General features: G+C 46.3%; 1 protein-coding gene across 1 annotated transcript in view; it reads left to right on the forward strand.

Annotated features, from left to right (window-relative positions):
- Positions 1 to 3,070: 3,070 nt before the first annotated feature.
- SLC4A5 (solute carrier family 4 member 5) overlaps positions 3,071 to 26,616 on the forward strand; it is a 101,196-nt gene continuing 77,650 nt past the window's right edge. The window contains exons 1-2 of the mRNA XM_036749467.1: positions 3,071 to 3,422; positions 6,216 to 6,345. Of these exons, the coding sequence (XP_036605362.1) occupies positions 3,071 to 3,422; positions 6,216 to 6,345 (482 nt within the window). The remainder of the gene's footprint in view (positions 3,423 to 6,215; positions 6,346 to 26,616) is intronic.

Consider the following 26,616-nt stretch of genomic DNA (forward strand, 5'->3'; position numbering starts at 1 on the left):
GTATCAGGACAAAGGTCAGGATAACTAGTAATGGCTTGGGATTCAGTGGATGACTTTGGTGCCTTTGATGTCTTGACCAATCTCTACACTCTCCACAGCACCTGCTTCAGTCACCTTCATGGCCATTGGAACAAAGTGTTCTTTGGGCCATCCACCCATTCTGCCAGGGGAAGTTTTCACGTATTTGGAATAGACATCTGCCAAGTCACCAATAGACTGTAGGTTATCCTCAGCCTGGTTTAGACTGTCTGCCAAAACAGTTTCACCAGAAAGTGGCAACTGCCCATGGTACAGCTTCTTGGAGCCACAGGTGACAGTTGGCTGCCAGGTAGACCCCAAAGGTGGAGGAGCAGCCCTCATACCAGAGATGCTTATCCCTGGTGTATGAAGTAAAATGTAAGAAGACAGGAAAGTGAGAACAGAGATGGGTTTCACCAGATCTGCCAGTTACTGCCAGAGTGACCCGTGGAAGTACCTAAACTTCTCTGGCCTCTGTTTCCTCATTGGTAAACCGAGAAGGGTAGATTCCATGACCTCTAGCATCCCTTCCAGCTCTGTGGCTCTATGTTTTTATGTACATTCTTCTTCCAGACTCTGACTTTGATCTTCTTCAAATGATGTGTTGAATTTTTTGTTTGTTTTAAACTAAATTGGTTGATGTGTCCGCATGAGTCTCTTTGGGCAGCTCCTCAAGAGCTATGGCAGCTAGTATTCCCAGGTGGTCTCCCATCCAAGTACAAACCAGACCTAATCCTGCTTAGCCTCCTCTGGGATCAAACAAGATGAGGATTGTTCAGGGGAGTACAGTCATGGACTTAAACAAAAGCAAAGAATGATAACTTGAAATAATGTAGCGCTTTTGAGGTTTGCATAGCACCTTGCATGTATTATTTCATTCTCTTGACATATTTGAGTAGGCACAGAAATGGGCAGGGGAATAAAGAGGAACAGAGACCAGGTCATTGTCACCTGAGGATCAGGTGACAGAGAGGTGGTTATTTCATCTGGAGAAGAAAAGGTTCAGTGGGGACACCTTCCCCTATTCGAAGGGCTGCCACATGGAAGAAGGATCATATTTGTTTGGCCCCTGAGGGTAAACCTAAGAGTACTGGAAAGATGTTAGAAAGGGATAGATTTAGGCTGAAATCAGGAAAAACTTCCAAACCATGAGAGCTTTCCAAGACTGGTAGGGGCTGCCTCCAGATGAGGGCTGGGTTCCCCTTCTTAAAGGCTGTAAAGCAGAGTCTGGATGACCACTTGCTCATTTTCCCCATCTGTAAGCTAGTACTGCTCTCCCAGGAGTCTTGAGAGGGTCAAATGAGACAAGGCACACAACATGTCTTGTGAAGGGTCATTGATGATTATTATGAGGTTGGGGGAGGGATTCTTGCTTGGGATGACTTCCAAAGTCCCTGCCCACTCTGGGATTTGGGGTTCTGTGAAATGCTACATTAATGGGCTGCCTCCCCTTGACGTCTGTGATGTCAGACAGTTGGATCAGTTCTGCAGACTCTAAGGGGGTCCTGCTGATGCTATGAAACTTCCTATGCAGCCGCCATATTGCTTAGCATCTGGGGCCATCTTCTAAATCAGCCATGAGAAGTGAGCTTGGATGCTTGGTCTAAACATGTTGTGTTGGAGCTCAGCTGATTGTATGGGCCTACAGCACCACTCACTCCAGACTGGCACAGGCAGTGTGCATCACTAGCTCCCAGGGCATAGCTCACCTTGGCCATGGTCTCTAGTCTCACTTCACTTCTCTCAAGCCACTCCAGAGCACCCAAGGCCAAACCTTCCTTCTGCCACTTAGTATCTGTGGGCCATTGGGCCATTTACCCTCCTGGGGTCTCAGTTTCCCTCTCTGTAAAATGAAGGGGATGAACTTCCTTCCTGCTCTAATGCTCCATGATCCTCTCTGAGATTTGGGTTCCCCTGAGGCTCCACATTCACCACTCTGACAATCTCTCTTTCTGGTTGGTCCCACACATGCTCTCACAGCAATGCTGTCACTCAGAGAACTCTCTCATCCACCCCCTGGTTTCACACCAATTTACATCCAGAACAGGCCAACTCACACTATCCTGGCCAGTCCCTACAAGGACAAGAAGGGAGGTGATCTTCCTAGAGAGGGGCCAGGCCCATGCCTGTCTTAATCCTCCTTCATAAGGTGCCTTGATCCAGTGACCAGGGTTGAAAAACTTGGATTCTATTTCTGATGAAGCAAGCAACTTACATGTGTGACTACAATAGTGGGTACTATGAGTCTGAGTCAATCAATTTACTGGATTTATTAAGTGTGTACAGGTTAATACTTGAATATAGCTTGTTTGTGTATAGCTGTCTCTTCCACTAGAACGTTGTTAGCAACTTGAGCGCTTGTTTTTGCTTTTCTGCATATAATGCCTGGCACACAGTAGGCGCTTAATAAATGCTTGTTGACTTGACTTAACTTGAACAGGATTAGAGTGGGGCCCTAAAATGACAGGCTTTGGATGCTTGTGGGTGTCACTGGCTCCAGGCTCCGCAGAGGGATGTCAGACACATAACGGGCCCTTGGAACACGCTTGCTGGCTGGCTGGTTGGTTTTGTTTGCAATTTGCCTTGGGGGTTGGAGTGAGAAGGAGAAGTTTACCAAATTTGTGGGTGAAGGAAAGTCTTGGGGATGGGAGAAGCCAATCGAGCACCTCCCTGGGTGTCATTAATGGAGATTAGCCTGCTCTGCTCTAAAGTAACATTCCACCCCTGCCTTGTGTATGAAGCCGGATAACCCAGCCCCAGCCTGTCTGCTGCCCTCCCGCCAGCCCACCTGCTGCCAAGGGCTCTGCAGAAAGAACGTCAACGCCCAGAGTCTTAGAGCCAGCCCAGCCCTTGCCCGGTTCAGAGGGGCGAGAGCCTGCTGGGCTCTCCTACCCTGGCCATGGGGGGAAGTTGGTGAGGGTTCTGTGCACCAGAGGGGTGCCCGCCAAGAGGATGAAGAGACTCTGCAAATTCATCCAGAGGTCCCGAGCTGCTGCTGCCACAGCTGCAGCCACCGCTGCTGCTGCCGCCACCACCACTGAGACCTCAGATCATGTCTCTGGGGGTATGTAGTACCTGTTATGCCCAGCTTCTTCTCCAACTGAACCTGTCTCCTTCTGGGTGGATGGAAGGGTCTCTCTCCTCCCTCTCCCTCCACACACAGATGCTCCCCCCCTTCCTCCCTTTCCCACCTTGCCATCCTCCCTCCCCTTCTTCCTGGAGCTTGGCTGGGAAACGAATGTTAATTGGTTGTAACCTGAATGGTGGAAAGAGACCTTGGCCCACAACACAGCAACGCATCCGCAGCGGTGGCAGCAGCTGTTTGACCGTGACCTTGGCGCTGGGGACGGGTGCTGCATTGAAGGCCCCCGGAGACTACAGTGCTCCGATATTCCAGGGAGAAGGTAATAGCCCAGGAAGGGACCTCAGGCCATCCCACCCCTTCTCACCAGAGACCTTCAGCATGTCCCTTTTGCCCCAGAGCCAGGACAATGACTTGCCTCCCTTGGCTACCTCTGCCCACTTACTCTGACAACTCTTAAACTCGGTATCTGTAGGCTCCTTCTCATTCTAGGCATCTCCAATTCTTCACAAGAGTCCTTAGACTCTTCCTTGCTCACTAGCCCAGTGGGTAGGGGACAGGGTACATGAGCAGAATTGACAATGTGGCCAAGGTCACAGAGGGCATTGGTAGGGAGGCTTGAAGTCTCCCCCTGGCTTGTGCTGCCTGTACGTTACTAAGCCAACTGAAATCCCCATTCCCCTCCTCCCCACCAGCCAAGTCCTTTAGTCCAGGTGGAATGCAAGGGTCTTGTCCTCGGGACCAGAACTAGTCTGTTCTTCCCCTGACCTGCTCAGATTCCATCCAGAGTGCTGTGTTCAGTTCTGGGTTCTACCCCAGAGGAGCACCGTGGTTAGAGACCATGCCAAGAGGATAGAGCTGAAGGGGACATCATTGCTGTCTTCTAATATTTGTTATATGTAAGATCAGACTGGCTCTGCTTTACCCCAGAGGGCAGGACTAGGGGTAAGGGGCCACAGTGACAGGAGGAAAGTTTGAGATCAGGGTAAGGAAACATTTCATGAGAGCTGTACCAAATGGAATCGGCTGCCTGAGAGGTGGTGACTTTCCCTTTCCTGGAGGTCTTCGTGTCAAGGTTAGATTGAGCTCTTGTCTGGGATGTAGCAGAAGGGTTCCCAGTTCAGGTAACCACAGGTTAGATTATATGAGGTCCTTTTGAGGTCCCTTCATCTCTGACATTCTGGACGAATCCAATGGAAACCCCATTCCCAAGCAGCTGGGTGGTTCCACCATGGCCATTTTAAAGAAGGTAGGAAACGAGTCAAAGTTCAGGTCAAAAGACTTTTATTAAGCACCTACTATGTGCAAGTCACTATGCTAGACGCTGCAAATGCAAAGATAAAATCAGAACAGCCCCTGCCTTTTAGGAACTTATATCCTACCGGGGAGATGCATGCTGTATGGAGGGGAAAGAGCCTTAGACTTGGAGTCAAAGGGTCATGGTCTGAATGCTACTTGTGTGTCCTTAGACAGTCAATCAATAAACATCACTTACTATGTCCCAGACCACGTGCTAAGTGCTGGGACTCAGGTTCCTCATCCATGAAATGAGGGGGACTTTCTTTTCTTTTTTTCCATGTCCTTGTAAAATTTTAATACAGAAATATATTTAACATCAAGCTTCATATCAAGTACAACTAGCAAATATTAGATAATGTTATTTGGTCCAAAGTACAACCTATTTAATGCAACAAATTGTGATGGTTACAGTTTTTCTACTGAAAGTAATATTTCTTTAGATTACTTTTTTTTGAATGCTTCAATGAGAGTATTACTGATCTATAGGATGGGGATCCTTAGCCATTTCATAGAACCCTTTGGCTGTGTAGTGAAACAATGCACCTTGAGAGACGTCTTTTTTCTAAAGGTATGATCCTGTGATCTTATGGAAATTCAAAGTAGTGAGTGACAAAGACAATGGACACATCAAAGTACTCTGGGAAAATTAAAGAAGGGACAACTGGGATGGCCAAGGAAGACTTCTCAGACACGGTCCTGCCATAAAAGGGTTAGCCAAGGAAGCTTCCCAGACATGGTCCCGTCATAACTAGGCTGGCCACGGAAGACTTCCCAGATGAGGTCCTACCACAACTGAGCTGGCCAAGGAAGCTTCCCAGATGTGGTCCTGCCTGAGATGACCTTTGAGTGAAGATTCCAAGAGGTGGAGATGAGGAGGGAGCCCCTCCTGGCATGGGACACCCTCTGGGTGCTGGGCAGGCACTAAAGGGCACTGAAGGGCAGGAGGTGGCATGTCTAGGGGATAGCCACTAGTCTCCCTTGGCTAGAACATCAAGGGAATGAAGGGGAGGGAAATGGAATGACTTCAAGGCAGGCCAGAACCTGTCAGGAGCCTTAAATGCCAGGATAAGGAGTTCTTTTCTCCTAGAGGCAGGGGGAGTGGCTTGGTCAGACATTTGCCTGGGGAAGATTATTTGGGCAGTTCTTCAAGAACAGAATGGAGAGCAGAGATTCTGGGGGCAGGAAGACCAACTATTAGTTTCTGCAATTGTCCAAGCAAGAGGTGATGATGGCCAGGGTGATGTCAGTGAGTGGAGGGGATGACTTGAGAGATGAAGAATCCGAGTCTGAAAATGGGGACAAGGAGCAGTGAGTGACAGAGAACAGGCAAAAGTGAGATTATGGGAGGATGAGGGTGTTCTCAACAGAAACAGGGAAGGAAAGGGGAATGAACACATGGACATATGTTAATGTGGTGGATTTGTGGGGAGGCCAGAAGCCTTCTTTCTAGATGCATCCTCTCCATCACGTCTCAGATGTGCTACCCTACACATAAGCCTTAGGCTCTGGTGTCCCAGCTGGCCACTTCAGTGGCTAGGCATCAGCCTCACAGTCCTCACAGCCCTGGGCACTGGGGCCAGGAGCTGGTGTCAGTGGCCCTCAGCCAGAAATGTCTCCTCTTCCTGATGCCAGCTGTCAGCCCAGGTGGGTCGAGGCCTTAGAGAAACTTCTCCCCCTGGCCTCATTCCCCTCCCCAGGCCTCTTTTTCTTGCTCTGGGCAGCATCAAATGGCCTCAGACTCCCCACACCGAGGACACTTTCTGCCTCCAGGAGACCATAGCAGATTCACAGACCTGCCTTTCTTCTCTCTTTCCAGGGTCCCATGCTGCCGAGCGGCTCCGTTACATCCTGGGGGAGGAAGATGGCGTTCCCACCCCTACCCTCTTCACTGAGATGGACACCCTGCAACATGATGGTGAGGAGATGGAGTGGAAAGAATCAGCCAGGTAAGGAGAGGGTGAGATGAGTGGGGGAAAGAAATGAGAAAAACCAGCCCAATTTCAAGGATGGTTTAAGGTGCTTCCCCCACAACAACCCTGTGAGGAGAAAAGCACAAGAATTATTCATGTTTTGTTCTAATAATAAGAATGTATAGAGATCTCATCGCAAAGCCAGGGAGACTTGGTCTAGTCACCCCTCTGACACTGTGACCTTAGACAAGTCTCCTACTCTCTGAGTACCCCAGATGACTCTAAGACTGAGCTGCAGAGAGGTATGACAGACATCAGTAGAAGGAGTTTCTTCTTCAAGGAGGGCCTTTATTAATGAAGTCACAAACTAGTCCCTGTTCATGGTTATGTAGCTAATAAGTCTCAGAACCCAGATTGGAACCCAAATTCTCATGTACCAGACCTAGGGCACTTTATACTATATATAATATACCTTCTTGAGAGATTTCTGGTAATGGGGTCCCAGGGTCCAAAGGCAGGGCTGGCCTTCCCTACAGACAGAACAGAGGATCACCTACAAGGCGTGACCTGGGCCATGTCAGGAAGCTCCCCAGCCCTATTCCCCTCTAGCTAGACCATTACCCTCATCTCCTCATTGGTCTTCCTGCCTCTCGCCCCTCCTGACTCCAATCCATTCTCCATGCAAATAGTAATGATTGTCCTCACATGTAGATCTGACTGTCATTTCCCTACTTAATAAACCTTCATGGCTCCTCTTGGGAAGGCTTGGGCCTCCAGGATGCCACGTGAGCTCCATTGTAAAGCCTTTCTCCACCTAGCCCCAATCTTTTCTCCATCCTAATTAGATGCTACTCCCCTTCATTCTGTGATCCAGCCAAATTGGCCTTCTCTTTGTTCATCCCAAGATGTTCCTTCTCCTGGTTTTTGCACTGGCTGCATCCCATGACCAGAATGCTCTCCTTCCTGACCTCTGTCCCACAGAATCACCTTCCTTCTTCAAGACACTCGAGTCCCAATTCTGCAAGAAGCCTTGCCTGGTCTCCCCACCTGCCAGTGTCCTCCCTCCCAAGTTACCATCTATTATCTCCCTGTGTGTATTAGTATTTATTCTGTGTAGACTTAGCTATGGACTTCTTGTCCCCTACTTGAGTTTGTTTCTTGGAAGCAAGGTTATTTTATTCATTGTACTTTAACCCCAGTGACTTGCACATAGTGGGTCCACAAGTAAATACTTGTGGATGGATGGAAGGACAAATGGATGGTATGTTCTCCCAGCGGAATTAGGAAAGGATGGGACCGAGAGTAGAGAGATGAGTGAAATTAGAGTGGAAAGGCATTGATGAAGCTCTCTCTGTGGGCCAAATGAAGTACCAAATGCAGAGAATACAAATGGAAAACAAGACTGTTCCCCCTGGGGAAGGGTTCACTTTCTAAATGAGAGAAGTCGCATAGATAGGAGCATTCACCTGCAGGCAGCAGGGAAAGGCCCAGTGGTTCTTGGGGTGCATCAGCAGGGCCAATAGGGAGGCCTGAGCTCCTTAGGCTGCTCTGCTGGGAAGGTGAGATCCTGGTGGCCCCTGGAAGGGGAGAGGGTCAGGGTGGGCCAGTGGGGGAGTGAAGAGGCCCTGCCCCTCACCTTCCAGGGATGGCCTCTAGGTAAGCTAGGTCTCTAGGTCTCTAGGTCCAGGAGAGACACCAGAAGGGATCTGGAGTCATTAGGAAAAGTGCCAACTGAAGTAAGAGAGACAGGATAGACTCAAAAGGATGTAAGGTGTGGCATAGGTAGGGTCATAAGCAGGTCATAAGATTACAAGGGCCATAGGAGACCTCAGAAACCATCTATTCTAAACCGCCTGTATTTACAGATTGGAGAACTGAGGACAAGTCACATTGGTTCAGCCATGGTCACATGCATAGTAAACATCTGAAGTGGAATTTGAACACAGATTCTCTGAGTCCAAAGCCTCTATCCACTGTACCACACAGCCTTATGCCTTTGAGGTTTGGCTCTTGGGGAAGTAGAAAGTCAGTAGACAGAAAAGAGTGAGTAAGATCTGGGGGCTAGAGAAGAGGCAATGATCTGTGTGTAGCCACCAAGAGGAACAAGACTGAGCCAATTAGAGTGAAATAAAGTATTTCATTTATTCGTTTACTTAATTACTCATTTGTATTGTGAGTCCATTTGTGGTTAGTGAAGAAGGTAGGTAGTCAAGTCAATAAACATTTATGAGGCACCTACTGTGTGCCAGGCACTATGATAAGCACTAGAAATACAAAGAAAGACAAAAACAGGCCCTGCCTCAAGAAGGGTCCAGTCTAATGAGGGAGACAACATGCAAACAATCATGGACAAGCTGGCTCTAGACAGGATAGTTTGGAGAGAACCAATGGATGAAAGTTTGCGCTAACATTCAGCAGGGGGCAAGAAAGGCCTCTTACAGGAGGGGATATTTCAACTGAATGAAGCTAAAGAAGCCAGGAGGTAGAGAAGATAATGGAGACAACCCCAGGCATGGAGGACAAATAATGAGAATGTCCAGAGTCAGGGTGTGGTGTTGGGCAGGGGTGGTGCAGTTTTTGCAGGAGATGATGAAGGGTGGAGTCAGTGCCCTTTCTACAGTATAAGGACAGCTAAGAGGGGACAATCAGTCAGTCAATAATCAATCAGTAGACATTTATTAAGCACCTACTATGTGCCAGGTGCCAGGAAATGTCTAATGATCTGGTCTTCTGGGCTAAAGATGGAGCCACTGGAAGCCATTTGTATCAGAGTAATAGTTGAAATCATGAGACTGGAAGGGATCCCTGAGTTAGATAGAGACTGGGCCAAGAAAAGAGACAAATATATGTAGGGCATGGAAAGAAAAGAAGTGAAGCCAGAGGGAGCAGCCTGAGGGGTAGGAGGAGAATATGGTGCCCTACTCCTCTTCCTGGTGTCCAAGGCCTTCTAAAGTCTAGCATCACCAGACATTTCCAGCCTTAAACTACTCCCCCCATGTACTCTGGGCTCTGGCCAAGCTGGACTGTCTTCCCCACAGAAACAACCTGTACTTTTCTACTGCCTTATTATGAAGCTTCTTAGATTTTCTCTTCTTCCTCCTGGACCCCTCCCACACCACGGTGATACCTATTGCCCCCTGGAAACTCAGATGCACTTTCTTTGCATTTCTCAAAGGTGGTCCTTGGATAAAAGTATGTATTGGGCCACCACTCTCCTATGAATCTGCTCCATGAGGTCAGAGACTGTATTTTATCTAAACTTTGTCTCACTCTCAGGGCTAAACACAGTGCTCTAACATAGTAGGAGATCAGGAAATGTCCGAGTTAAAACAAGATCACTCCATGGAACCCAAGGAGGACATTTTGAGGGCAGGGAGGGCAATGGTGCAGAGGTGTCAAGAAGAAAAAGAGGCCCGGGGGGCCTGGGGGCAGCCTGGGGCCATTGGCTGCTTGGAAAGAGAAGGGAGATCCAGAAAAAGAAGGTGAGAGCCTTCTAAAGGCACACTTTGCCTACTGGACAGTCTTGTTGATGGCCATCCCCATCCAAGCGCCAAGGCTATCAGTCATCTTCCTATTACCTTATAGCACAACTTATGCTGAGCATGCGAAGCCGACACTGGAGGAAAGGGACTTCAGCCTATGGTGATTAGAACATGTATATGTGCAATGCCAAGCAGCAACAAGCAGCCTTTCGCATAGAGAATCTTGTCCCATAGGGATCCAACTCTGAGATCTCTCTGTCTGTCTGTCTCTGTTTCTGTCTCTCTGTTTCTCTCTCTATCTCTGTCTCTCTATCTCCCCATCTCTCTGTCTCTTTTTCTGTGTTTCCATCTCTGTGTCTCTCTGTTTCTGTTTCTCTGTCTCTCTGTCTCTGTCTGTCTCTGTCTGTCTGTCTGTCTCGCTCTCTCCCTCCCTCCCCCTCCATCTCTATCTCTCTATCTCTCCCTGTCTCTCTGTCTTTCTCTCCCTGAAACATAAAGGAGAAGTCATCTGCTCTATCTCTGTCTATCTCTCCCTGTCTCTCTCTCCCTGAGACATAAAGGGGCAGTGATCTGCTCAGATGGGAGAGTGCTCACCCCAATGAAACCATGGAAAGTATTATGGTTATTTCTCAAAGTGCAATAATAGATGGCTCTCAGTCCATTATGCTCATAAACGAGGGCAGCCTGAGCAGACCCCTGGACCTGGAGTCAGGAAGACCTTGATTTGAGTCCCACGTCAGATGCTTGCTCTCTGTATGACTGGACAAGCGGCCATCTTGCTGAGCCTCAGTTCCCCAGGCTGTAAGATGAGGGAGCTGAATTTGACAGCCTCTGAGGCTCCTCTGTGCTCATAGGCCTCTATGACCCTGTGATATGCTCCGATGTCAGCCATCCCTCCAGTCATCAGACACAGAGCTTGTTTCCATTTGGTTGTTGTTGCAAATGATGCCTCTAAGGAAGAATTTTTCAGTTTTTTCCTCATCAATAAAATCCTCAGGCTTAGTCCCAGCAATAAAATAACCCTCACTCTTCCTGTGTGACATCATATGGCTTTCCAAAAAGAATTGTTCCAGTTCATATTGGTGATTTAATCTTGGAGTCGAAACTGAGAAATAGCTTCCTACCCAGAATCACTGAAACTCTGGGTAGGGAGAGAATCCAGTGGTGGCCCAGTCCACCCTTCTGTAGCAGGATGACAAGTAGCCTACATTTCTTTCCAACCTCCCTTTTTTCTTTATTCACTACCATCCTCTGTCACCTGATTCAAAACCTCAAAATGATCTCTGACTCTTCACTCTTACTCCAAATATCCAGTTTGTTGTCAAGCTTTGTCATTTCTACTCCCACTGCTAGCATCTCTCCTGTCTCTCCCCTTCCTCCATGCACATAGCCCCACCCCAGGTTCTGTCCTTCATCATCTCTCCCTGGTCTAGTATAGCTTCCTAGTTGGTGCCCCTGCCTGAGGTCTCTCCCCCAGTCCAGTCCATCCTCCATGTGGCTTCCAAAAATGGTCTTACTAGAGTACCTATCTGCCCTACTCACAAAGCTCCAGCGTCCCCTGTTACCTCTAGGGTAAAGCTCCCCATCTCATGTTAAAGTGCTTCCCAGTCTGGCTCCCGCCTTCTCCTGGCCTTCGGATCACTCCCATCACGTATATCTCTGTTCCAACCCAACTGGCCTCCTGGTGGTTTCTCATCCACAACAATCCATTTCTTGTGTCCATGGGTTAGCCCAGGCTGTCTGCACCCATGCCAAGAGTCCCTCCCTCTTTGCCTCCTCTTCTTTGAGACATAGCTCACACACCATCTTGGACATGAAGGACCGTCTCCACAACAACAACCTTGTGTGTTCTTCAGAGGCACTTTGGAAGATGCCTACCTGTTTTCTTCCCAATTGAATGCAAGCACCTTGAGGACAGGAGCTGTCACTTTTGTCTTACTGTCCATGGGATCTGGCACAGTGCCTGGTACTCAGTAAGCTCTTAATAAATGCTTGCTGGTTGACTGACCTGTGCTTGAAAACCTCCTATGAGGGAAAGCCTATTCCTCTACTACGTCACTCATGGTTGAGAATTTTTGTCCTGCCATAAAGCCCAAATCCTTCCCAGTGTAATTTAAACCCATTGCTTCTGGAACCACCCTCTTGGGTCAAACGGAACCAATCAATTCCTAGGTCTTAAAGGCAGCCATTCTGCTCAGCCCCAACCAAGCCTTTTTGTGTCTGGGTTAAACATCCCTTGGTCCTTCTGCCAGGCCCCATGTGGCTGGAGTCCAGTGTCCTGGATACCCTTCTCTGGATGCCCTTGGGCTTACCTCCAGCTCATCCCCTTGGAGGAGCCTTGCTCAGGAGACTCTGCTCCCCTTCAGCACACTGTCTGTGCCAAGCAGAGGTTACCTTCCTATTTCCTGACTATTCATCTCAGTCTCTACCTTTATATTTTTCCCTATCTTCCCCCTCCCTTCTTGGCCCACTCTACCCCAGAGGGGAGAGGGGAGACAGTCCCACTCTGTGGGACACAGGGATTTATCTGGTGATGAGGCAAGTTGCATATGTTGCCATTAAAGTTTCCAGTGGAAAATAACCCACGGGGACCATAGTCTTCCAGCCTTGCCCAGGGCACACAGATGCCCAGCCTTAGCTCTGCATTTTAAGTCAACCTTCCACCTAAATGCACTTAAATGAATTTACAAAGGGAGTCAGTCCAAATTCTCTTACCCAGAATTGTGACCCTAAATCTGGGGATTTATGGAAGCTCAAGGTTATATATCTCTGTAGAAAAAAAGGAGGCAAGATCATGGACACCTATTGTGCTTACATACCAGACCTGAAGTCTTTAATGGAGGCATTGAAATGTACACCTGGAACAGTGACTGACACATAGTAGGTTTTGAATCAGCTCTTGCTGATTGATTGGATGACTGATCCACAGGGGTACCCTGGGAGAAATAAGGCTGAGGTTCTAAAATGAATATGTTCTCTCTTTCATTCATTCATATAAATTATAAGGTCTTCACGTTTGCATTTTCTTGTTCCATTGTTTCAGTCATGTCTGACTCTTTGTCATCCCATTGGGGTTTTCTTGGCAGAGATACTGGTCACTTCCTTCTCCAGTTCATTTTACAGATGAGGAAATGAGGCAAATGGGGAAGTGATTTGGCCAGGGTCACACAGCTAAGAAATGTCTGAGTCAGAATTTGAACTCTGGTCTTCCTGACTTCAGACCCGGTGCTCTATCCTTGGCAGCACCATCTATCTGCCCTCATGTTTGCATAGACCTGGAGTATCTTTCCAAGGGTTTCCATCCAAGTCTAGCTCTTCACAGCCCCTTATCCTCACTCAGCCCATTGCCCAATCTTGCTTCTGTCTCCACCATCTCCTGAATATGTCCCTATGTCTCCCCTCCTACAACCCCCACCCTAGGTCAGGGCCTCATTTACTCTCCTGGCTTATTGCAATAACCTCAATGGATGCTCAGCCTCAGGCATCTTTCCGTTTATTCCACCAGCTGCCAAAGTGACTGCATCAGAACTTCTCTATTCAAAAACTCTGGTGGCTCCCCATTACCCCTGAGGCCATGTAGACACACCTCTGCCTGTTCTGTAAACCCTTCACAACCTGACCCCAAACTACTGCCCCAGCCTTATTAACCACCACCCTCCTCGCACCTTCTGGTCCAGCTCTGCTGATCTTCTCACTGTTGCATCTCATCCCAGTGTCTTCATCCTGGCTGTCCCCCATGCCTGGAGTGCTCTTCTTCCTCATAGGAACTCCAGTTTCCTTCGTGATTCAACTCAAGCACCATCTCCTGTGTGAGGCCCTTCTTGGCTCCCCCAACTGCCCAACTCCCCCAGGGAACCTATCATCTACTTGGTATCTGCCTAGGTCGAGTCTCTGTCTGTGGGGCTAGCTAAAGATATAAATGTGAGAGCGGCATGGCTAGATGTGATTGGAGGAGGGGGTCTGGCCCACTCTTACACAAAGCAGGCAGACAGCTGTGCCAGGGTCCTGGCCAGGGCAGGGGGAAGTAGGATCTAGGAGCACCAAGGCTGAGTGAACGAGGAATATGGGACTGGGCTTATCTGTCTACCACCCCTCAACTATCATAGTAAGTGATGGTACACATCTGGGTTCAGAAGGAAGGCCACCTGTCTGATAGCTCCTAAGCGGGAGGTGAGAGCTCAGCTTACTCTCACCAGCTTAGCCCTTTCCCGTCAAATACTGGGACCAGCAAAAAAGACCAAAATAAATAGCAAAGAGTGAGCAAATCCATTCATTCAAATGAAACAGCAAAGAGAACCCACATCAGTTGAGAGTGTCAGATGATGTGCCAAAGCAAATAGGCTCTTTTACTGGGGGTGAAAGAAGAGTTCAGCTCGAACCAGGAGAAAGAAGGATCTCACTGAGGGGCATGCTCATAATGGGGAGCCAGCTCCCCTCAATGTCTGGGGCTCCAGATTTCTTGGCCCTCTCTCAAAACATCTTTCACAAAGTGTGTCTCCAACATAAGAGATCAGGCCTCTTTCTCCTTTATGGAGCATGACAGCTCCGTGTTCTCTCAGTCAGGCATCTGCAGATGCAGTGGATAGAATGCTGGGCCCCATGAAGTCCTGAGTTCAAATCCAGCCTCAGACACTTACTAGCTGTGTAATCCTGGCCAAGTCACCTAACTTCTGCCTGTCTCACCATCCCCAACTGCAAAATGAGGATCAAATCAGACAGCACCTGGCACATAGTAGGTGCTATGTAAAAGTACTTATTTGCTCCCTCCTCCTCAGCCTAGCAGCAGCCACTGTCCTTTACATGTACATAGCACAGGTCTTAGGGCAATCCCTCAGAGAAAACAGCCCATGTCACCTGGGTGAGAGTGAATATAACACTTCTGTACACATTATCTCGCCTATTAGAATGGAAGCTCCTTGAGGGCAGAGGCTGATTTATTTTCATATCTCTAGTGCCTGGCATAACGCCTGGCATACAGTAGGCACTTAATAAATGCTCATGATAAATCAAACAACCTTGTGGAATAGGTAAAGCAGCATTTCTGCCGATGGGGAACATAAGGGAAAGAGAATTTAAGTGACTCCTCCTCATCCGAAATAACCTACCCCCTCCACCCTGAGAGGGCACTCGGTTTGCTGTCTCTCTAATGCTCTTCCCAATGTTAGATGATGGATCTCATAGCTATCTGTTAGCATCTATCCCCCACTGCTGAATTTGGCCCCGGAGGGTAGTCATGTTTTTCTAGTCTGAGACATATGGATGTAGTCACGCTTCTAAATTTCCCAACTCTGCCTGTATCCTCTCACTCTCTGCCTTTGTCCTAGACCCTCATCTTCCCTCTGCCTCCACGCTGCTACTTGGTTATAGTTCTCCTCTCATGGCTTCAGCTCTCCTCTCTAGGCAATGGCTTTCAGATCTGCCCTGGCCTTCCTCTCAGCTGCTCGACGGCTGTAAGAGTAGGGACAGGGATGAGGACCAAACCTGGGCTTTCCTTGATGCAGGAGCTTAAAAAAAACGAACAAACAAAACAGAAAAGTTTGCTCCTGATTTTCCCATTTTGGTTAATTATTCAACATTTTCAGAGGTGCCCAGGTTGGAAATCTGGAGTTATCTTCCCTTCCCCTGCCCCCACCCAGTATGAGTCACAAAATCCTACCAATTTCACCTTCCAGTGTGGCTCATCTTTCCCATCCCTTCTCATCACCAGAGAGAACCTAATTGTCTTTCACTTGTACCTTCCAAATCCTTCAGTGCCTCTCCCTTGTCTGGCATTCATGGTCTTCTCTGATCAGGCCCCAATTGATCTTTCTCCTACTACCCCCGTGGATGTACCTTCCGCTCCCCATTCTGGCCAAACAAGTTTTGCCACCAGCTGAATCAGGTAGACTGTGGCAGTTGTCTTAATCTCTCTGTACCTCACTGCTTTCACCTAGAAATTAAAGGCCAGGGGACCAGGAGTCCTGGATAACTTCTAGGGTTCATGTTCTAGATTCCAAGGTCTCTTCCCATTCTAGCATCCCCTAGCTCCTATATTGACAGCACATACATTCCTCACTTTAGGCAGCTAATGGAATGACAAATGGAATGTTGGATTTGGGGTCAGGATGACTTCATTTCCAATCCTGCATCAGACACTTACTGTCTATGAGGCTCTGGACAAGTCACTTAATTGCTCAATACCTCCAAGCCTTCTACCTTCTAGCCCTAAATCTATGATATCATGTTCTAAGGTCCCTTCCAATTTAAGATTTCTGTTTAGTCTAGAACCAGGGGCTCTAAACCTGCCTTATATCGTAGAACCTTTTGGCATTCTAGTCAATCTCTCTTCTCAGAATCATATTTTTAAATGCATAAAATAAAATTTTAAAGGATTACAAAGGACACTAATTCTGTTCAAATATAGTTATCAAAATACTTTCTAAAAGCTAAGATCCCAGATCCCAGGTGAAGACTCATGCTAGACCAATTGCTGCTGTACATTTTTGATTGAGTTGTCGCTCCTTAGAATGCCCTCCTTGCATCATCCCTTGCCTTTTCCATCCTTCAGGACCTTCCTTCTTTATGGATTTGTCCCTCATACCCCCAAATGAAGGGAATCTTTGACCCTTTGGAACTCCTATAATGTTTTGTTCTTCCCTAAAGCATCTCTTGCATTGTCTTATGTCATAGTTACTACCACTCTCACCCTTCTGTGAGCTCATTAATGGAAAGAGAATTTGGTTTCAGAGGGACCTGAGTTCAGATCCTGTCTCTGTTACTTACTGCCTGTGTGAACAGTCTACCTCTTTCCAGAGCCTCAAAATGGTGTCCTATGGGGACTAAATGAACGAACTGAGGATGTTCATTCTAGAGAAAAATTAGAGGGTATATGATACCTGTCTTCTAGTATTTGAAGGGCTGTCTCATCTAGAAAGGACTAGATTTGTTCTTCTTGGCTCTAGAGGGCAACTTTGAATTTGACAAATCCAAATAGAGATACGTAGAGATCTACAAACATAGATATATCTGTGCATATGCATGTAGATAGATTGTAGATGTTAATGTTATTGATATAGATGATCTGGACATGCCACCAACATGTTCAAGGCAAAGGACTAGGAGCAGGTCATATACGAAGACAGAAATGAAAAGCCGCCTCTGCCTCAGAGGGACCTTCTCTGCTGTAGATGGCTCATGAGCAGAACCTCGGAGAATGTCTGAAGAGAAAGGAGGAGGGAATGCATTCTAGGCCTTGGGAGGTAATGGAAATAAGGAGTCTGTACAAGGCACAGAGACAGGAGATGGAATTCCGAGGTCAGGAAATAGAATGCCAATGTAACTAAAGAGAATGGCATGAAATAATGCAGGAAAGGCCAGCTAGTCCTCTGTAGGGCTGGAAATTTCAAGCTATAGGGTTTGCTTTCTATGTTAGGGGCAATAGAAAGCTATAGAAGATTCTTGAGCAGGGGAGTAATGGTATGTCCTGTGCCTTTGAGTGACTATGTTGGCAGCTGTGTGGAGGACAGATAGGAAGGGAGAGAGTGTGGAGTTAGGGAAGTCTGGGAGGAGTCTACCCAAACACTCCAGGTAAGAGACAATGAAGAACTGATCTAGGACAGTAGCCGTGTGAGCAGAGAGAAGGGGAGAATAACCACTAGTGTTTATACAGAACTTTAAGGGTTTCTAAGCACCTTACAAATATGATGTCATGAAATCCTCACAGCAACCCTGAGACTAGGTGACACTACAGATGAAGAAACTGAGGCAACAGAGGTTAAGTGACTTTCCCAGGGTCACATCCTAGAAAGTGCCTAATGTAAGATTTGAACTCAGGTCTTCTAGACGCTAAACTTCTCAATTAATCCACAGCGCCACAGCTGCTTCATCTGGTAACCATGGGGAGAGCTATTTCTCTCCATTGGCAGGGTCCCAAGTAAGGGTTAGAGAAATGAGGGGGAGGTGAAGAGGTGGGGGCAGTGAAGCTAATGGCTTTCCTCTAGAAATACATGAAAGGGAAGGGAAAGATAAGATGACCCCTTGGGTGCCTAGCAGGGGAAATTTCAGCCTTTGGGGCTTGGTTTGGTTTTTTTAGAATTTGGAAAGTAGTATGAAGGCCACCAAAGGGCATACTTAGGTCAGACACAAGTGAAAAGAGCCCGAGTTACATAGATGTACAGTAGGAGAGGGTCTTCTAGGAGCCCTTGAAGGATCATGTCATTTCGTATGTAACATGTTTCCCCAGCTCTGAGGCCAAGTATACATGTGTGAGTGTCAGAGAAGAGAGAAATACAGAGGCAGAGACAGAGAAGTGAGAGTCTGGGCCAAGTCTATAAAGAGATGAAATTAAACATGAATAAATGCAAAGTCCTGTTACTGAAGGCAACCACACACACACTATACAAGGAGGCAGTGTTGTTCAGTGAAGAGTCAGAGGACCTGGGTTCAGATTCTGCATCTGACACTTACTACCTATCTGATCTTGGGAAATCTACTTCCCATTTCCAGCTTCCTCATCCATGAAATGAATGGGCTGGATTAGATCATCTCTGACATCCCATCCAGCTCCAAATCTATCATCCTACCCATTCTCCTGAGTACAGCAATAGTACAACAGCTATTCAGATAAAAAAGATCCCAGGGTGTTAGTGGACTACAAGCCCACTGTGAGTCAACGGTGAGACTTGTATTGTGGCCACAAAACCTAATGGAATGCTGGCCTTCATCTCTAGAAGTGTAGTGTCCAAAATGAGGAAGAGAAGAGGATGGCTGGGGCTGCCTTGGAGTTCTGTGTTCATTTCTGGGTGCCCTGATTTAGGAAAAAACACTGACAAGCGGAATGTTTACCGGCATGATGAGGTGGCTGGAGACTGTACCACGAGGAGGCCACGTGGAAAGAACTGAGATGTTTAGACCAAGGACAAGGAAGCTGGGGACACACACAGTGGCTGTTTCATATAGTCCAAAGGTTTTCATGTGAAAGAGGACTTAATTTGGCCCCCAGAGAACCGAAGTAGGAACAGTGGGTGAAAGTTCCCAGGAAGCAGATTTCAAAGAAACAATTAAGTAACAATACAAGACTTAAATAATGCAAGATTTAGAAACACCGGGAGGCAGCATGTGTGAGCAGAGGACATGTACTTTGGGAGCTCAGATGTGGAAGAGATCTCCAGGAGCAGGAGTGCTCAGTCAATCAACCAACATTTATTAAGGTGTTTCCTAGGGGCAGCTGGAGAGAACAGAGTGCTGGGCCTGGAGTCAGAAAGACCTGAGTTCGAATTTTACCTCAGGCACCTACTAGCTCTGTCTGCCTCAGGTTTCCTCAACTGCAAAATAGGGATAGTAATACCACCAACTTCACAGGGTTGTTGAGAGAATCAAGTAAGATAATATTTGTAAAGAGTTTAGCAGTGTCTAGCACACATTAGGTGCCTAATCAATGCTTATTCCGTTCACACCTGCTGTGTGCCAAGCATGATGCTGGGTTCACAAAGACAAAATGAACCTACTTCTGCCCTCAGAAAGCTTATATCAGGCAAGAGAGCAGCTATGTATACACAGATTAAATACAAGGTTATACGGTGGGAGGAGAGGTTAGAAATTTAGAAGCTGGAAAGAGCCTCCTCCAGAAGGTAGCATTTGATCTGAGACCTGCAGGGAGCCAGGAAAAGAAGCAGAGGGGAGTATGAAGAGCATTCCAGGCATGGGGGACACACAAAGCCAGGGAGATAGGAAATCCACTGTCCTGAGCATGGAACAGGGAGCAGACCAGGGTAGCTGTCCAGGGTACTGGGGAGGGGTTGGAAAAGGGGGATTGAGGTGTAAGAACACTGGAAAGATAGGAGGGGGTCAGGTTGTGCAGGGCTTTAAAAGTCAAACTGGGGACTTGGAGACCTTTGGGATAATAGGGAGTCACTGGAGTTTATTGAATGGGAAGGAAGACTGCTTTGGCAGCTGAATGGAAGAAGGATTAGAGCATGGAGAGACTTGAGGCAGGAAGACCAATTACATGCCTCTTTCAATAGCTGAGGTGAGAGGAGATAAGGACCTGAACTAGTGTGGGGCCATTGTGAGTGAAGAGAAGGGGAATTATAGTAGAGATGCTGTGAACCAAGAAATGATCTGGCAAGAGATCTGATACATGGGCTTAATCAAAGTAAGGATGGGAGAGGATTACATCGAGGTGGTGGGCCTGGGGGAGGAGGAAGAGGAGGATGGTGTGGGAATACTAATAGGGAATTTAAAAGGAGAGGACAAGTTGGTTGCAACATTGATGAGTTCTGCTTTGTACATAGTGAGTTTGAGATGCTTACAGATATCTCATTCAAGATATTCAGGAGTTAGTTGGTGAGTCAAATCTGGAACATTTAACACAGTGTTTGGTACACAGTGAACACTTAATAAATTCTTAAGTTGAGAAACACTAGAACTTGATATTTGGATCTGGAAATCATCTGCATAGAGAAGTTAATTGAATCCCTGGAAGCTGGTGAGATCACCAAGCAAAATAGGAAGGAGGAAGAAGAGAAGAAGGCATAAGGCAGAGTCTTGGGAATACCCATAGTTAGTGAGCATAACCTAGATGGAGATCTAGCAAAGGAGACTGAGAAGAAGCAGTCAGACATGTAGGGAGAGAACCAGGAGACAGGGGTGTCCTAGACACCTAGAGATAAGAGAGTATTGAGCAGGAGAAGGAGATCTGCAGTGTCAAATAAGGCAAAGAAGTCCAACACCCAGGGAAAGTACAAAGTCTTACATGGGGTTTGAAGGAGGGCAGGACAACATTGACTTGGGTGGAGTTGGAAAGGAAAGCTTCATGGAAGAAATTCAACCTCAAAGGATAGGCTGGATTTCAGCAGATAAATGGGAGGAAGGAGTCCTTCTAGGCATATAAAGCAGCCTGAGAAGGGACATAGAGACAGGAAGATCCAAGACATGCTTAAGGGACACGTTTGGCAGGAGACGTAGGGTGGTGTGAAAGAGAAATCTGGAGAGCCCTGAATGTCCGGCAAGGAGTATGAACTTTCACTCTGTCTGATAACAAGAAGGAGTCTCTGGAGGGCTTTGAGAAGAGAAGAAGACTGACCAGATCTATGCTAAGGAATATAAATCTGGTTGTGGCTTGGAATGAGGAAGGAGCCTTGAGGGAGTTGAAGGGAAAGGGTCAATTCTGAAGCCTAGGCATAGGTGAAGGAAAAAAGAGACTGGATCAGTTGGAGGGTCTGGGTAAGGATAAATGGAAGGATGCAGAAGGAAGAGCAATCTCCATACATCTTAGTTCCTACTTCTCTCCCCCACCATTCTTCCTTCCAGCTAACTCAAGGATATTGCCACTTGAAGACTGGACTACTCTTTGCCCCCTGACTATACCCTGCTATTTTCCCACCTCTGAATCTTTGCTCACACTACTTCCTGGGGCTGGAATGTTCCCCCTACCCAACCAAGAAAGGAATCCCCATCAGGGCCTCCCCTAAAGATGGCAGAGCCCTTTTTCTGTTGGTTCTAGGATATAGGCTCTAATTCTCTCTGAATGTCTATAGAAATATCCTAAGCCAAGATCTTGGCAGAGCTGAGAGCCAGGGACAGTGGTGACTATGGTCAAACACCAAAGCCTCCTATTCTACTTAGAAGCTGGCCTGGGGGTCCATCAAAGTGACTTGCCAACAAACACTACATCCCACAAGGAGCATTACAAGGGCATCACCAGAAGCCATGAAGGGGGTGAGGGATAGGGACCATGTCCTTTAAACTTGTGAGTTGCCTTGGCCACATATCTTCCCAATGTATGCCCATTCTTCTCATTGATGATCTGTGTATTTGTATCCCAGGTGTGCCCCAGATTTATGGGGGAGATGTTTTGGTGATATTGTTCTTCCTATGCTGTTTCAGTAAATGCCTTTACTTTACATTTATTATGTCATCTGGCTGACTGGAATCAAGGTAAACACTGATGGGAGCTCATAAGGTATAGTTTTGGGAGGATAAACTCAAACTGTACCTTGAATTTGAAATAGTCATCCCAAGGTGTCTAAACTGCAAGCTGAAGGAGGGAGGTAGATAAATGAGGACCCTGCACACTATAGTAAAACTATAAAAATTGTCCAAAAATAGCAGTCTGGGTTCAAGGTCAAGAATAACCTTCTAACCACTAGAAGTGTCCAAAAGTGGAATGGGGTGCTTCAAAAGGTGATCATTTCTTCCTCACCGGAGGTCTTCAAGCAAAATCTGGGCCACCATTTGTTGGGAAAGTTGTTGGGGGACTCCTCTAAAGATCAATCAATCAATAAGCATTTATTAAATGGTAGGCATTCTGGTGGACATGAGGAAGATGCTCCTTGTCCTCAAGGAATTTCTAACCTGGAACAGGCAGCGTGTTCGTATACAGGGTGCTCCTAAAGTCTGGACACATAGGCAAAAATGCATATTTTCAAGAAATGAAATGATTGAAATTTTCAACAACATTTTATTTAATTGGAATATTAACAAATAACATCTTCAACTTCAAATAACATCATATGGTTTCATATTCATATTCCAAGAGTGAATGTGCTACAATTGATGGCAATGTGGAGTTACTGAATTATTGCATCAAGTTCACGTGAATCTTGTAAAGTGCATCAACCTTGGCATCACAAATGATGGAAATCATATTGAAGATGTTATTTGTTAAAATTCCAATTTAATAAAATGTTATGAAAAATTTCATTCATTGCATTTCTTGAAAATATGCATTTTTGCCTATGTGTCCAGACTTTAGGAACACCCTGTATAAGTATATACAGGATATAGGCAAAATGAATACAAGGAGTAGGAGATAGTGATTGAACCGAGTCTTAAGGAAACCAGAGACTCCGAGAGGCTGAGGTGAAGAAGGAGAGCAAGCATTCCAGGCGTGGGAGACAGCCAGTGCAAAAGTGTGGAGATGGGAGATGGAGTATTGTGTGTGTAGAATGACACATTAGGTCAACATGGCTGATCACAGACTTCATGGAGGGAAGTAATGTACATGTACAAAGACTGGAAAGGTAGGTGGGTTGAGGCTAGGTTGTGAAGAGCGTCAAATGCCAATCATATGGGTTCATATTTGATCTTAGAGGTAACAGGTAGTTGATTGAGTAGAAGATTGACATGGTCAAACCTGTGCCTTGGGGAAATAACTTTGGCATTTGAGTAAAGGATGGATTGGAGTGAACAGAGACTTGAGTCAGGGAGACCAAATAGGAGGATATTATGCTAGTCCAGGTGAGAGATGGTGAGGGAGGGCCTGCTCTGAGATTCTGTGAATTTAAGTTGATTGAAAAAAGGGCCACAGGATCTTTTCAGGGAAGTCAGCTCTCTGTGAAGGTAACCACATCTAAGAACCAATGAACGTTTGGAGCTGGAGCAAAAAAAGAGTTTGGGGAATAAGGAAAGCAGGCTGGGGGAAGCCCACCCATTCAGGAAGGGGACATTCCCGCTGGGTCCCCCATCCTGTCCGTGTTGGACAGCCAAAGAGTTAATGTGCCCTACTATTCCCAAACCTCAGGGAGGGAAGAAAAACATTTAATAAAAGTATTAAAATGGCCACAAGGAGTGTTTGCTTTATTGAATTATGAGATTAACAAACAAAGTGAAAATCCAAAATCCGTGAGGAATTTTTCCCTGGGCCACATTTTGCAAGGGGTTATTAGTCTGGGGGGAGCTTCGCTCCTCGGGAGAAGGAGTCACTCTTGCCCAGGACGGATTTAAATGGCTTTTTGAGCTCAGCTGAGGCTCTTCTCTGCTCACACAAAGGGAGCTGTGTACACAGATGCCATTTCTAACTCGATCAATGCCGTGAGGTCAGGCAGTTAATAAGATATATTTTTATTAACTCTGTCTCTTGTACACATGTGGGTGGTAGAAGTGTCTACTGAGGGATTAATGACCTCACCTGAAGGACTAGCCACAGAGGAAGTGGGTACCCCCTTTGTAGCCAGATAGCTATCCATCTATGAGGATTCCCACACTCCCAACACCGTGGATGGAATTTAAATAAGATACTTTTCCTGCCTTCATGAGCTTGAACTCTAGTTGAAGATATGACACATTCACAGAGTTGGGAGAATCTTGGAGTTAAGAGTGGATAGAGCCTTGGACCTAAAGTCAGGGTTCGAATCCCACCTCAAATGCTAGTGTTTGACCCTAGGCAAGCTCTTTTGGGCCTCAGTTTCTTCATCTGTAAAATGAGGGGGATGGATCAGACAGCTTCCAATGATCCTTCCAGGTATCCATATATGATTCCATGAATTTCAGGAGGATCCCCACCTAAACTCATCCCTCCTTGCATTTCTAAAAGGCACCACCATCCTTCAAGGTCCCCGCTTCAAAACTTGAGTCATCCATGACTTTCCCTCTGCCTAACTCACCCCCCAGAGCTAATTGTTTCCAAGTCTTGTTGATCCATGTCCACAACATCTCTCTCATTCAGCCCCTTCACTGCCCTCACACAGCCATCCCCTTAGTCTGGGCCCCCATCACCTCCTTCCTTGACCATTGCAATGGCCTCCTCTCCTAACTGGACACCCCGTTTCTAGTCACTCCCCTCTCCAATGCACCCTACACACTTGTGCAAAAGTGACACTTCTTTCCCCCATCTCTTACATTCCAAAACTGATAGTCCTAAAGCAGAGGTCTGCCCAAGTCACTGTCCTTCAGGGATTCCCTGGGGCCTCTAGGACAAAACACAAAGTCCACAGCCTGGCATTTACAGCCCCTCTTTCTGCTGCTCTCTTCTAGGCACCCCGTGCTCTACTAACCCTAACCCTAAATTCCATTGAAAAATATTCAACAAAATAATAATACAATAAAACATTGTTAATGTTAACATGTGGTTTTCCAAGTCAACATAAAGTCCACAGGGATCCTTACAGTTTAGTGACCCTGTTTCTATTTGAGTTTGACACCAGTGATCTAGCCAACCAAACAGTAGTAGGTCCCAATTAGTGCAAATAATTGTCCTGCTCAATGCCCATAGATGACATTCCTCTCCAGCTTTCATGAACATCCCTGGAAAGCTCACTCTCCTCATGTCTTTCTTCTGGAATCCCTAGCTGCCTCCAGGTCTACTCAAGTTCTACCTGCTACATGAGGCCTTTTTTGTTTGGCCAAGTAACCAATGCCTTTCCTTATCTCCCAATCAATTTGTTTTGTATTGATTTTGTATTTCCTTACCTGTGGCTTCTCAGCAGAAGGTAAGCTTCTTGAGGGTGGGTATTGTTTTTAATCTCCCAACACTCAGCACAGTGCTTGGCACTGAGGTGATTAATAAGCACTTGTTATTGGATTGAATAAGGAAGATTAAGCTGGCTAGTGCTAGTATGAAGGATGGAATGTAGTGGAGTGAGAAAAGAGGCAGATAGGGCTTGTGGGAATTTAGAGCAGCAGTTGACATGGGGGCCAGAGAGAGTGCGTTCCAGGGTGTTGGCAGTGAGAATAGAGAAGAGAAAAGGTCTCAGAGAGATTTCAGAGGTAGAATCAGTTTGGACTCTTCAGCAAACAGACATTTCCTTTTTCTGTGTCTCTCTTGGTACCAGTAATCCATTTATTAGTGAACAAGGTTCTTTATGGTTGCATCTATCAAGCAATCTTAAGATGTATATATATAATATATATATATGCGTGTGTGTGTGTGTGTATACATATATATGATATGACTTCTTATGGAAAGAACTGGGGGGGGGGGGAGACACAGCTAGGTGGCATAGTGGATAAAACACTGAGCCTGGAGTCAGAAAGACTCACCTTTGTGAGTTTAAACCCAGCCTTATTCTTATTAGCCTTATTATTCACACTTATTATCTGTGTGATCCTGGGCGATTCACTTAACTTAGTTCCTCATCTATAAAATGAGCTGGAGAAAGAAATGGCAAAGCACTCCAGTATCTTTGCCAAGAAAACCCTAAATGGGGTCATGAAGAGTAGGACGTGAATGAAATGACTGAACAACAACATGGAAGCACAGTCTTTAAGATTTCATTTTGATCTACTGAGTCAAAATTTTTTTAAGTCAATGAACAATAAAATGCAATCTATCAGTCAACTGTGTGACTCTGAAGATGCCATCTGCTACAGAAGAATCCAATCCCAAACCCACCCATTCCTTTCTTTAGTTTCATTAAGAAAAATCTTGATATGTGTGTTTATTGTTAAGTAGCCAGGTGGTAGAGTGGATAGAGCACTGAATCTGAAGTCAAAATCTGAGTTCAAATCCAGCCTCAAATACTTATTGCCTGTGTGACTCTGAGCAAGTCACTTAACCTCTGTTTGCCTCAGTTTCCTCAACTGTAAAATGAGAATAATAACAGCAGCTACCTCCCACAGTTGTAAGTATCAAATGAGGTAATATTTGTAAAAATGCTTAACTCAGTGCCTGGCACATAATAGGTGCTTAATAAATGCTTACTCTTTCCTCCTTAAATGTTTATAAAGATATTTGAGAGCTGAGAAAATAGATACATGAGTCAGGAGTTGTTGGAGTCCTCTCAATTACTTTTTGTTGGTGGTAATACCATCTGTGATTGCTTCTAGTCTTCCTGTCTTTGAGATATTTTGAGACCAAGTCCCTCGGTGTTTTCAAAATTATCACAGGCACCACAGCATGGATTTCTTCTATGTATACTTGGTCAACTCCAGCTGCTCCAAGTGTCTTTTGCACTTGATTACATAGCCCAACAGAAAGTGGAGTCAAAATAGTGAATGCCACTCAAAGATCACTATACAAATACTGGCACAGAAATATTCCATCTTGGGTTGTTGTCTCTCTTCCAAGTTTCCTCTCTAAATGTTCTGGGATTATTAGTTTCAAGCTGACTCATTCTCCCATCTACCA

Source organism: Trichosurus vulpecula, chromosome 3 (assembly GCF_011100635.1).
Source record: "Trichosurus vulpecula isolate mTriVul1 chromosome 3, mTriVul1.pri, whole genome shotgun sequence".
NCBI classification, from domain to species: domain Eukaryota; kingdom Metazoa; phylum Chordata; class Mammalia; order Diprotodontia; family Phalangeridae; genus Trichosurus; species Trichosurus vulpecula.